We start from the raw sequence: 13,075 nt of genomic DNA on the forward strand, positions 1-13,075 counted from the left end.
ATTAAGCCCCTACTGCAGCAGCAGTCTTGTGATCGCGTCAGAAGAAAATCAAGTTCAGCACTGGAGGGGGGGCATAGAAATAGTCTATTTTTGAACACAGCTGTTCTAATGTTTAGCACACACGTTTGTTTTTTTACAGGACACAGAATTAAGGGCAACATTAGAGGCTCATCTCATATGTGCAAATGGACTGGATGGGCAAAGCCCAAGTCACACACTTTACACATGTGCCATTTTTAACTGTTTTGTGGGATCTGCAGCTGTTGTCACTGCCACTCAGATTCTTTGTGAAATGCAAACTGTTTAAAAGACCCAAACACCATTATCACAAACTTGCTCAATTGGTGCTGTCCTTTTTATACGAAACACTCTTCATTAGGATTGTTACCAATCCGTCTTCAAAGCTTCCTGAATTCACTACAGAGATACTCTGAGAGGACAAGGTAAAGACAAATCTGAATACTATAAATGGAAATAATACTATAAATTATATATATATTACTATACAGAACACTATAAATAGACAACAAAAATAAAAAGTGTTCACACTACTATTTATATAAGGCCCTTTGAGCCTTTAGAAAATTAGCAAAGAGCCATTACACTTACGGTAGTTAAGCAATACACCGATACAAAGCTGCAGCACCCTTTGTGGGCAGAGTGCACAGTACAACATATAAAAACACGAGAAGTAGAAGCCTGCCCACTAGTGTAGCCAGAGGACAAGGTGTTTGTGCAGTTGCTCATGCAAACATGCAAGACTGTCTTGCCCCAGCAGATACCACCAGCTGACCAAACCCTCCCTCCCCATTTCACAACAGCTTTCAGGTACACTGTAACTTTTTCATACCCTGTGCTCTGTCCCAGAACCTGCAATAGGTGAGAGGATCCCCTGCCTCAGAGAAAAGACTACGAGATACACCTGAAAAAGCAAATGACAATGCAAATGGCATTAAGTCACTTCCATGTAAACTTGATCTAGTAGTCAGAGCACGAGGTGCAGAGAAGAGCAGGTGTACTCTGCTCTGCATGAAAAAAATGGAAAAGGGAATTTCCTTGATCTTAAGGATTAAGATGTTCTCAAACAGATGGGCTACAAGACAGAGTAGAGCACATTCCTATTTTATCTGCCAAAAAGACACTGAGATGTAGAGTAACAGAGAAAGAAGCAAATAGGCTATGTGCTTATCCAGGGTATCTAGGATATCAGGTATCTGGGCTACTGCTGTCCAAGAGAAAATCTGAAACTCCTTAATGGAGCTTTCAGCTTGAGGACCAGGAGATACTTGAGAGCCACAGGGAGTGAAAGGAGGGTATAAACCAGTTTTTGCAGCCACAGCTAGAGGACCTGAAAGAGCTATTACCTGCCAGCATGTCCAACATTCCTGATGATATTTTGAAAAGTGGATCTGATGCTTTGTCTTCGATATTTCAAATACTCCTTAGCAGGAGACTAAATATTACAGCACCATTTTGTCAACAGTTGTGCAGCAGTCAGTCATCACCTACCCACAGGTTGGGAAAGACAATTCAGCAGATCTTCACAATTCTCAATTCAGACATACTAGTGTCCTAATCATCTCATTTACTAAAAAACTCAGGTGAGACCAATATTGACCCTACAAATAAGTTTTAACCTAAACATGTATGTGTCCAGCTAATTTACAGGGCCCGTATTACCTTAGCCAAGACATCTGATAACTGAGCAAGATACCAGCTGTGCTCAACAATATCCTGGTAAACCAAGAAAAGTAGACGTGATCCTCTGCAATCACAGCATCATTTGAGAAGTAAGTTGTTGACCATGAACAAATTTTCACAGCTATGGAAAGGCTGAATGAACCAATAGTCCCACTAGTGATAGAGCAGGCTGGTAGAAACACTGTACAAGACAAAAAGATGAAGTAAACTTTTGCAGAATATACTGGGATGTATTCTTCCCAAGATCCAGAGAGCAACCCAAGAACAGAGACTCCAGAGGCAGAGGCACAGCACAGTCCAATACAGTGGTCATGCAAACAAAATCAGTACACGAGATACACACTGAAAGGGGAACATACGATAACTGAAAAAGTGCCTAGTTTTGTAGTGGTATAAGAACTACTGACTTGCTGAGGCATGTTCCCACTGTGCACACAATACAGGATGAGACAGTTTGGAAACAAATACACTAACTACACACCATCAAAAGTACAAACACTTTCACATACAAGCCCTTGGAGGACACACTACCTTCCGTACCCTCAGAAGAGGACTCAAACAGTGTCTGAAACCTTGGCTAATGTGTTACTTATAAAAAAAGAAATAAGAATACAAAATAAGAATTAAAAAAACTTACAACAATCCTGAGGAACAGCCAACAGGACAACACTTGCCTGATTTCTCATTTAAGATCATCAGTTACAACATCAGTAGGTGAAGCAAAAGCTTAATTAATTCTAAAGGCCAGATATGTCTGACTTACAGGAAACTTATCCAGTCTTGCTATGCAAGGAAAATGCTAATCTTAACTACCAGGCAAAGCAGGGCACGCCTTGTGTAGTAAAAAGATTCACTTGCAAAATAACACCACATTACCTAGAACACCAGGAAAAAAGATCACACTATAATTAAAAAAAAATAAAGCAGAAAGCACTGTAGAAACTACAGTGAGCTACACCCTAAATAATAACAAAGAACTGGTTAGGAGGCAAACATTTTCAAATTTTTCTTTACATTTTTTTTAAAATAATTTTAAGCTTGCAAATAATTTAAATCAGCAGCCCTCCTGAAATCTTGGCTCTTGGCTAAGAAAATGCTAAGGAAGTTTTCAGACACAGATAAACTGGGCTTGAAAGAAGGTTCTCCAAGAGGAGCAAGCCTGTGTACTTCGATGCAACAGCAAAGAGACACCCGTTTGGTGGTCAGGAGAAGCAGCTCGGTTTACCCAAGTGAAGCAGTGTCAGGGTGTCTGTCATACAAGGTCTTGCTGGGACGCAGGAAAACTACAAGATCTTCATCCCAAATAAAATAACACTACTTCTTGAACCACCTGTTTCAAAGCAGTTTGCTGGAACAGCTTGAATTTGCACCAAGAACACTGAGGCAAATCCAGTCAACTTTGCAACAGAGAGGTTCAAGACAGAAGGCCCACACTGTAAACAGGTAATGGGGATGGTTCTTCTAAGATCAGGGAAAGGACATTAAAAACTCTTGCTAGAACTGAAGCATCTCACCATTTTACATTCAAAGCCATGTATAAATATTGCCATCACAGTGATACAGTATAACACAACTTGCTGCAGAAACATAAGAAGTCTGACTTGGTTTTTCGCTTCAGGATGGTCAGAGATTCTAAGCAGCAGAAAAATAGCCCTCCATTTTTCATCATACAGGAGAGGACAAATTTGTTTAGGTAAGGAGAATCAACTACATCCACAAATAAAGATGCCATCTTTCCAGTATCACTGCAGTGGTAAAAGTCATCCTAATCCAGCACCCAGCCTCCAGAAACAGAGTTTGCAGCCTTTTCAATACAGGATAGGAAGCTGAGAGATGAAAGCAAAACATTAAAACCTCCTGCTTTTTAGTACTCTATCTATGCGGGACAGAGATGTGAAGAATTTAAGACTATGGAGTGACTGCTGAGAGCTCTACAAAGTATTTGGTTGTTTTAAGGGAGAGCCATTCATTTTGGGAATGTATCCAGTCTGGGACTTTCAGAGTCCACAGAAGCAACTCACAGTGTCATGGATGGATGGAATCTGTTTTCCAGAAGTACCAAGTACTTCCAGACTGGTGGCAGCAGACTGTTATTACACAGTGATATATTCACCATGTATAAACATGTTAAAATCAGCTGGGTATAACAAGAGCTAGTTTTTTCTGAACATTTTGAAGGGTGTGAAACTCTGAAGCCAAATACTGATATCCTAAGAAATCGCTAAAAGGAAGCTCTGTTGCCCCTGTTGCAAAGGAAGGCTATGCTGTTCCTGCATAGCTTAAGATGCCTGCCTACAATTTAACATTACTTGCTATGTTTCCGTAATTTTTAAAGCATGTGCATATGAACACTTGGTCAAGCCCCTTGGAATAGGTTCCAGCTCCTTTCATTCAAGTACACATGCAGGACTTCCAGGGAATTCCTTACATACTGCAATAGTTGCACATGTCGTCTCATAGAAACAGCTTCCTTAAAAAGAAAGAATATTTTAAAAAATCTAATCACATAGAACTGTAGAGCAGGTAAAACAATGACAGACCTTAATTTAAATGTTCTGTTAAGTTTCAATATAAGCAGACATATAAAAGTCAGTTCCTCACTTCTCAGCTTTCATAGATGACTTCAGCGCTCCAAGCCAATGTCCAAAAACCATTGAGCCATCTGCATACGTAAGTTTTTAATGTGTGTATACAGTAGTACAAAACAGAGGGAAAACACTTTATTAATAACTGCCTCCATTTGCTCTCCTCTGACTTCCATTACATCAAAATACATTACAATTTCTAAAACACACTAACCAAGTCAGAAACACATTCTGAGCAACACAGGATCAATCAATAAGGCCATTCACCCAAATATTATGCTCAGCATTGCAAGCTTTTCTAAATCAAGCTTGTTCTAATTACCAAGCTAACTAAAAACACAGAATCAAGCAGCCTGTGACAAACAGCTGCAGAGGCTGGCAGCCAGGGGGGCTGCACACTCGAGTCCTGGCAGTGTTGAGTGACTGCAGGCAGCCAGGCGAGCTGAGCGCGGCGCTCCCCACGCAGCCCTCGCCAGGCACGGGGGGCTCCCAGGCTCCGCACGTGCGGCCGCCCTCGTGCCGTGCCACGCTGGGCTGTGCCGTCAGGAGCGGTGATTCCCAGAATAGCTCTCTGCACCGCAACCCCAAAATATCCTCCCCGAAATATCCACCCCGGCTGAAGCTGCACAAGGAGTCGGTTAGGGCACAATTCAGGGGGAAGCACAACGTGAAGGGTGGGAAGGTTGCTATTGTGTAGTAGGCAGCATCTCAAACTCCCCTTCTGTCTCTCCTCTTTCCCTGACACTACTTTCAACCCCCTCACCACGATTTTTTTTTTTTATAATATTCATTGATGTATTTGTTGTTGCTGAGCATGAAGAGAGCTATTTTTAATTCACTTAATCATTTTAGGAAGGGCATATGGACTATTTCCCATACTTCCTGTAACATTTCCTTTGCCTTAATGCCATTATTATTGTCTGTGAGAATGTGTACACCTGATATGTGTATACATGTAAACATGAATTTTGCATCAGTTTTTGCAAAATTGAGTCTAAACTCTTCAGCCATATACTTACTAGAACAATAATTATTAAAAAAAACCCAACATCTTTTTTTCAGATTTAGGCTCAACAGAAAGAATTTCAGAAAGACCAGGAAAAATACATTGTAAGAATTTAATGTCACTCATAGAAACTGAAAGGTGTCGTACCATGGATTAACAAAAAAAATTGTGCCCTTACTCTCAAGTCAATTTCAAGACATTTAAGTCAATCACTCTGCTTGAATTAAAGCAAATTTAAAAAGGGAAACAAGTTTGTAGGCTAATTCAGCATCATCTTTTATATTATTATCTACCTCCAATTCAACATCCATAGTAAAATGTTTGCTGTATCCCAAAGTCAGGCACTTAAAAGCACAAGTTTTCAGGGTTCTCCAAAGTATTACTTGTAAGGCAAAATCCATTGTTAATTAGTCCCCATCTACTACTCAAAGAAATAGAGTACCCACTCAGCACTGCAAGTGCGGCACTTTCCTAAGGAGTTACAGCAGGCATACTTTTATCCAGTAGCTACACAAATTTGAAAACTGTTTATTTCTCATATTCAAGGATATTTTTTTTAAGTATTTGTTGTGCAGAACAAATCAACTGAGTTTCCTGTCTCTGTGAAGAGCTACTAACTAGCATTTTTTTCCTCACCACAACATATTCCTGAAAAAACATAGAAGTGATTATCACCATTTGCTCAGTAGAGAAGTCTATCAGGGATTTTTACAGCTTTGACAGATAAAAAGGACTTGATGTAATGGAACTTAACCTGCTAAAAAAGTGACATAAGACTAAAATACACATTCATAGAATGAAGTTGCAGAAGGAAGACAGTACTGTTTGCACCACACAGTCCTTTCTTGTGCCAGAGAGACTATTCCCTGCAGAGACACTTAAAAGGCCTAATTTTAATTCTCTTGCTAATAGAGCTTCCACCAGTTGGCTTAAACTAGATTTTCAAGAGAATTTCACCCAATCCAATGTGAAAACAATCCAATACTTATCTTTTCATGTGATGTTCAGCTTATTTTACTCTGAAAATGATAAGCAATAGATTGCATCTTACATGTTAACAAAAGGTGTTTAAAGGCCCAGAGGCTCTTGTTTTGGCATCCCTAAAGGCTTATGTTACAGACAGGTTGTTAGCAGAGACAGGCATTACGTTTCTGAGTATTACAAAAAATACAGTGTATCCCCCCACATAACTACTGCCAGGCAGAGGCAGCAGTGACCCCAAACGTTTTCAGGGAAGACAATTCCTGCTTGTTCAAGTCTGGGTTTCAAAAGTACCAAGGAAGTTACCTGTCCATTGATCCAATTACCTAACATGTAAAGCTTTAAGACTCAAGAAACCATTAGGTTCCAGAGTTAGTGCTGATCCTACAGGCACAATATACAGAATATGTGAGGAGAGGAAGAGATTACTTCTGCTGTGTTTATATTCAGACAAGGAAACCCAAAGTATCTAATTCACATTTAAATAAACTTCATACGTTCCTTTCCCTGGACTTTCTGGGTTTACAAACTATTAGTAAGTACTGCATAGACACACACTGGCAGTGAGGTTCACAGCAAGCACCTTCTTTCTGGAAGAGGCTCACCCAGTCCTGCCAGGTGTGAAAAAGCACCATCTACTAGAGCTTGCCAGCTCACCTACTGCTTTGTGGAACCTGTAACACTGACCAAAAAACTTCCTGGCTTTCATCCTTAAAACCACCTGTGACATGTGGTCTGTTACTCCATGTGCTGACAGATATGGAAAGGAAGTCCTTCTGCAAGGAGATCACTGCTCATCTGCAGAACATTTTACTTGTGGCTTGTCCTACTGGATTGCTACCTCAAAACTCTCCTAAGAGGTGAAGTAGATCTAGGACTGCATCCCATAGTTTGCAGGATATCTGTCAAGTGCTTCTTTCTAAGTATTCTGCTCAATTTCTTTAAATGAATCTAGACCAAATGTCACTGAGAAAATTCAAGAGAAGATGACAAAAAAGAGGCACTAAGGGGAAAAAAAATCCAGCCAAAACCACAGAAGCAGAATTCTTCTTAAAGAAGAAAAAAATTCACAATTAAAAATAAGCTCCCTTTCCAACTTCTCTATCTTTTACATCAGGGTCATCTATTTAATTTATTAGTAAAAGTTAATTCAGTTTGAATCCTCTGTCTACTCTCTACAGTGCCTGCCAACTGCTCCTTTACTAAGTGGCTCACACAAGGCAAAACCAAGAGAACTTCCTTCACTTCATCCAAGGGAAACTTTCTTCAGAGATGAAATCCAAGAGCTCATTCGGAATCAAAGATCCTCACACTAAAACTTCATGTGAAAGGTGACTTCAGTGCATCAAAACAAGTTTAAAATATTTGAAGCCATTTTGTCAAGTTCAAGAAATATACGGAGATTCCAAGTATGTCAACCTGAACTTGGCTCAGATGATAGAAGGCTGCAAACACATTCATTTACCTTAAAATAGATCACAAAAGGTCAGAATAACTGCCAGATTCACTTAGTCTTCAAGTTAAGCTCAGGCAAGTGAATCTTGTCATTTCTATGCAAAGAATGTCATTTCTGTGCAAAAGATGTCCCCTTCCTCTCAGAACTTGTCTGCATTTCATCCTCCTCTATTAAACACAAATATTCTTACTTGCCAACTCCAAAATGTGAGGAGGATTTACTGGGGTGCAGCAGGGAGGAAATCTGAGTGACAGGGCAGAGATGAAGGAGCCAAGTGCTCCAAGGGAGGTGCAGGGGAGCATCTGCAGGGGTCACACTTGTCATGGGGCCATGGCCCATTTGCTGCAGTGGGTCATGGTAAGGGATGGGGCACAAGCACAGGGGTCAGCATCAGGCCTGCTTCAGGATGCTGGTAACCTGGTAACCACAAAAGCAGAAGAAAACTGTAAAACCCACCTGCCTAGGAAATGGGGAAGAAACATTTCCAGGTTTGGCACCACATCCTGTTTTTGTACTCAAAAATCATGCCAGAGTAGTAAGAACACAACAGATCCTGAGTATAATATGATACCCAAAATCTTAGGGTTAGAGAGTAGTTCAAGATTAAACTACCATGACCATGCAACTTACATACACTACACACTGGGCTGAGGAAATATATTGGAATGAAATAGCTACACAAATTTTAATTGCAAAAAATCTTTATTTCCTTATAGAAAAAACTTGTCTTTTCTTATAGACATATAGCAGAATCCAAGTTTTGGACATTAGCTCCCAAACAGTATGAAAAGCTTATAGTGTATACCAATTAAATGTTAATTTCTGAGAATACATTGGAAAAACAATTGATTTCTCTCAATTCAAACAATTTAATTGGAGCCAATTTCATCACCTGGGTGTATGTAACACTAAACCACCAACTTTAAAGTAGTAAATAGGAATTTCCTTTCATTGTATAACAACTGATGACAAAATCTGCCACGTTGCTTTTATATGCACTCACCTACAAGTAAGCAGCTACTCAGACTTGTAAGTAGAAACACCAGCAAGCATTAAGTTTTTTCCTGGCTCTTGCAGCTCATGCTCACTCCATGAAGTGTCCTGTGAAGGTACCAGCTAACAATGGACACCAATACCAAATTCTTTTGACAATTTCCCTATAGACAAACTGAAGTTTTTTCCTTGCTTATCTGGTCTGCACTACATTCTTCATATTGCAGCCCCTAGGTAATGAGTTTCTACAGCAAAGCAGTTCTCAATTCCTGTCAGAACAAATGTATCCAGTGCAGTAACTGAAGCTTTTCTGCCTACAAATCCACAGTTCGAGAACCAACTGCTAGCACAGAGCACCTGAGATGTCTTGGACCATGCTCATTATTAAATACAGCAAATCAGGGAACCGACTCATTATGTGCCACTCAACTGTCTCCATTCACAGGGGAATTTTCTTCCTGATCCTCCCTGAACGTTTGGAAGTGTTTAACAATGCAATGCAACAGACACTTCAGAAAAGTGGTGGAACAGTGAAGCAGCATGAACTAAACTAGACAAGCCTTTTTTACAGTGACCTTAATAGTCTGTGCTTGTGCATGACAACTTGATTAAAAGATCAAATATACTTCCATAAAACTTATATAATTCCTCATTAAGGTTGTCCATGACGACTGAAGAAGAAATTCTAAATTTTTTCTTCAGTCAGTGGCTGATACTCTATTTCTTAGGGAACAGAGAATTTATCTTTTATGGCCAATCCTACAACACTTAAGTACTCTAAAAAAAAAAAAAAAAAAAAAAACAAGCTTGAAAACACAGTGAAAAGTCTTATAAAGTCTTCAACGACTAAAAAAAAAAAAAAAAAAACTTGAAAACACAGTGAAAAGTCTTACAAAGTCTTCAACGACTTGTAATTAACCCACTAATTTTTGTTGTGCAAACTGAACTGCACACTGAGAACATCTGGTGTTCCTGTAACATCAGTTCAGCCACTTTAATGTGCAGATGCACATAAAATCAGCTCCAGGTCAGCTGGCATTTTACATGCAGAAAGACATAAGTATTTCCCTCATGATAGTGGTTATACAACTTGTATTTTGTAAATAGATGTCACTCCTATTAGAAGCCTACTCTACGAGCAGATGAGTCTTCTGAAATAGAATCAACACACCTGAGCCTCAAAACCCCTGTCATTATTTATGGCAGTGTATCTATCCATTCAATAGGATAAGCATGAGACTGATTAATGAAAAGGAGGAGGAAACTGAAAACATACACAGAATCACACAATTCAAATAACTGGAATTAGTTAAACAGCCATTCTTCCTTAAAGTGATTAAGAGTCATTACTCAAGAGGAGCAAGCTCTGTGCCAATCTGAAGAACAATGGACTACCATAAAGAAGTTTCAAGTTACCTTAGAAGCCTACAAGGGAACCATTTAAGTAATTACAGACCTAGCATTAAAAAAGTCACCCACCTTATATATGACAACATCTGAGCAGACTGCAGAAACCACATGAGACTGAATACAAGACAATTCTGTCCAGCTAAAACCTAGCAGGATCTGAAAGTGCAACTCAGGCTTGCTTGATCATGCAGACTATCCTAATCCTTCAGCATATGCCACGATGAACAAAGTATACTTTTCAGTAGCTCAGTGTTGTCAAAAGTAGTGTTCTGAAAACCCAGCGTGAGTCATCTCATTTCAGAATAGGTTTAGGAAAGGAAGCAGAAAAATGTTTGGGTGAGGCCTAACAGTAATTATGTATTACAGGCTGCTTCACATAGGAAAATGTACCTATTTTTTTAATCTGAGAACCTCCCCCAGCAGCCACCATGTAAGTGCTGAAGCTCAAAGCAGATTTATCCATCTTGTCAGCATCATGCTTAATTCCCAGGGAGAAAGAGATACCCAAACTGTTACACAAAGGGTTATGACCACTTTCAAGAAGCTTGTCACTTGATGCATAGGTGTTTGATTCCAGAACAAGAGTATTTGTAGAAATTTCTTTCAGTTATAGTTTGACTTAGCAAAACAACTTTATGTAACGTTGCTAGGAACGTGACTGCACATGCCCACACAAATGCAGCAAACTATCATCTAGCTACTGCAGTGAACTACCAAAAAACACCACCTTTTTGTAGCTTCTTTAGGTACTGGCAGCAAGTATCAGCAGTGAGACAGGTTACCCAGGCAGTGACACCTATTCTGCTACATTTACACTGTCACTGGATTGATCAGTGTCACAGGTAGGTCCAGACACTGCAGTGACAGTCTTAAATGAAGGATACTAATGAACAATGCCAATTAGTTCCAAATCGGTGGAAGACAGAACTTGATGACAACTTTGCTCTAAGAAGGAATGCTCTCTACAACTTAAACATACACATGAGAAAGAATCATTTTCTGTCTAGAAAACAGTTTGATATGCCATCTTACATTGGACACTAAAAACCAGAAATAGTGACTTTTACAGATCTAGTACAAGAGCTACTGTTTAGCAAGTTGGAGTTTTTCAGTCATTCTTACTTTCACTCAGCAATCCCTTACCACTTTGTACAGGACAGTGTGTTGACTCTTGACTTAGGGGGTTATGCTTTATAGTAAAACAGTGCCACTAATAAATTCACAGAAATTTTTAGTAAATTTAAGCCAAAATCATACATTTATGACCTTGGAAAGAAAGCAGTTCTTACCATTATCTGCATTACATACACAAACCATTTCAGAAGGCCTAAGCAAGACAAGGGAGGGTAGCACAGAAGCATCATCTTAAAGGTTTCTTTGCCCAACATCATTATGCTGAGAAACCTGCTTTATAGTACACAACTTCTACTCCTGCTTCTCAAAACCTTTTCACATGGTTACATTTCTCACTTTATCTTGACATACACTGCACAAACTAATAACCTTGCATGAAATATGCCTTAATAAAATAAATATAGATTAGAAGAGGAATTCTTGTGGGTTCTTCGCTCTGATTGGAAAATCATTTGTCAGCATGAGATTTGAAGCTTTTTCCTAACTGACCCTGTAGAAATACCCATTTGTGATTGAAACACTGAAGTTGCTCCCTTATTTTTCCATTAGAGCCATTTACTACACACTTACTGAAGAAACAGTCCCTAATACAGGTTCTTAAACACTTTAACTCATTCCATATATTCTTATGACTATGAACACTCATCACCTCAAAAGAGCTTACAGGTCTCTAATCTAATCTTTGAGTAGTTGATTAAAACAAAACAAAAAAGAGAGAGATGGGGTGAGCTACCCACAATAACACTTTCAACAACTTCTAGTTGCAAAGAAACCACCCTTATGGCTGGAGCCCATGAAATCAAACTTGCTTCAAACAGAGGGAATATTCAGATGGAAAAATGACTGCATGTTTCTTGCCTTATTATGATTTTTAGACAACTACTACTACATGAATAGGTGGTATTTCAGTCTGGCCTGGTAAGCTATTCTTATGGAAGACTAACCGTTTTAGGAATACGTATTCCAGAATTCAGCCCTATTGTTCTCAGAAGTTAAATATGAACAGCTGTAAAACTGAACTGCAAGGCCTTTACCACTTATATCTGTAACATTTGCACTGTGCATAAGAGCAAACTCTTTTTACAATCAGAGCTGTATATATTAGCATGTATGAAATTCATGTGCAATTGCATTTATTTATAAGCATGCCAGTGAAGTTTAGGGAAGAAGTTTTAACTCACTTATTTCAGTAGAAACCTGGTCCAGTTTTTCTTTTGACCTACTGATTAGAACCACCTTCAATCCACGTCTTGCTAACTGCAAGAAAACAATACAGGAGACATTAGAATAGTCATAAATCACTTCCAAGTTAGTATCCTAATCAAAGAAATTGCAAGATTCATGAAACATCACAATATATGACCAGCAAGTTTTAAAAAAATAAAATTTTAAATATAGATACAAAGGGGAAAACCAGGAAAAATACTTCCATGTTATTTCTTATTTAATTCCCTTCACACCAGGCTATCTTCTCAGTCATCTAATATAGGTGGATAGGCACATTTATAAAATAGAAAACAAACAGTGGATATTTTACAGAACTTTTACACTACCTCTGCAAGTCAGAGCAAAGACATTATTACCCATAATGAAGTTTAACAGGCCAAGTTAAGATATCCATGGTCACTTGAACACCTGTGTTGCAACTCAATACTTCCTCCCTTTAAAAAGGCTCCACTCTTACTTTGTACTACTCAGAGGTATCAAGGTTAATTTACTTCTGAAACTCTTTTAGGGAAGCTATCTGAGGAAATTAAGACAGGGCCCTGGTCATCAAATCAGACCCACCACTACAAGTTTAAAATGAGA

The 13,075-nt window shown here is 39.0% G+C and overlaps 1 protein-coding gene across 1 annotated transcript in view; it reads right to left on the bottom strand.

Annotated features, from left to right (window-relative positions):
• The window catches only part of HSD17B12 (hydroxysteroid 17-beta dehydrogenase 12), an 83,703-nt gene that overhangs the window by 34,406 nt on the left and 36,222 nt on the right, over window positions 1–13,075 (bottom strand). The window contains 1 exon segment of the mRNA XM_041460027.1: window positions 12,448–12,523. Coding sequence (XP_041315961.1) covers window positions 12,448–12,523 — 76 coding nt within the window.

This window comes from Pyrgilauda ruficollis, unplaced genomic scaffold (assembly GCF_017590135.1).
Source record: "Pyrgilauda ruficollis isolate IOZ18807 unplaced genomic scaffold, ASM1759013v1 scaffold14, whole genome shotgun sequence".
NCBI lineage: Eukaryota > Metazoa > Chordata > Aves > Passeriformes > Passeridae > Pyrgilauda > Pyrgilauda ruficollis.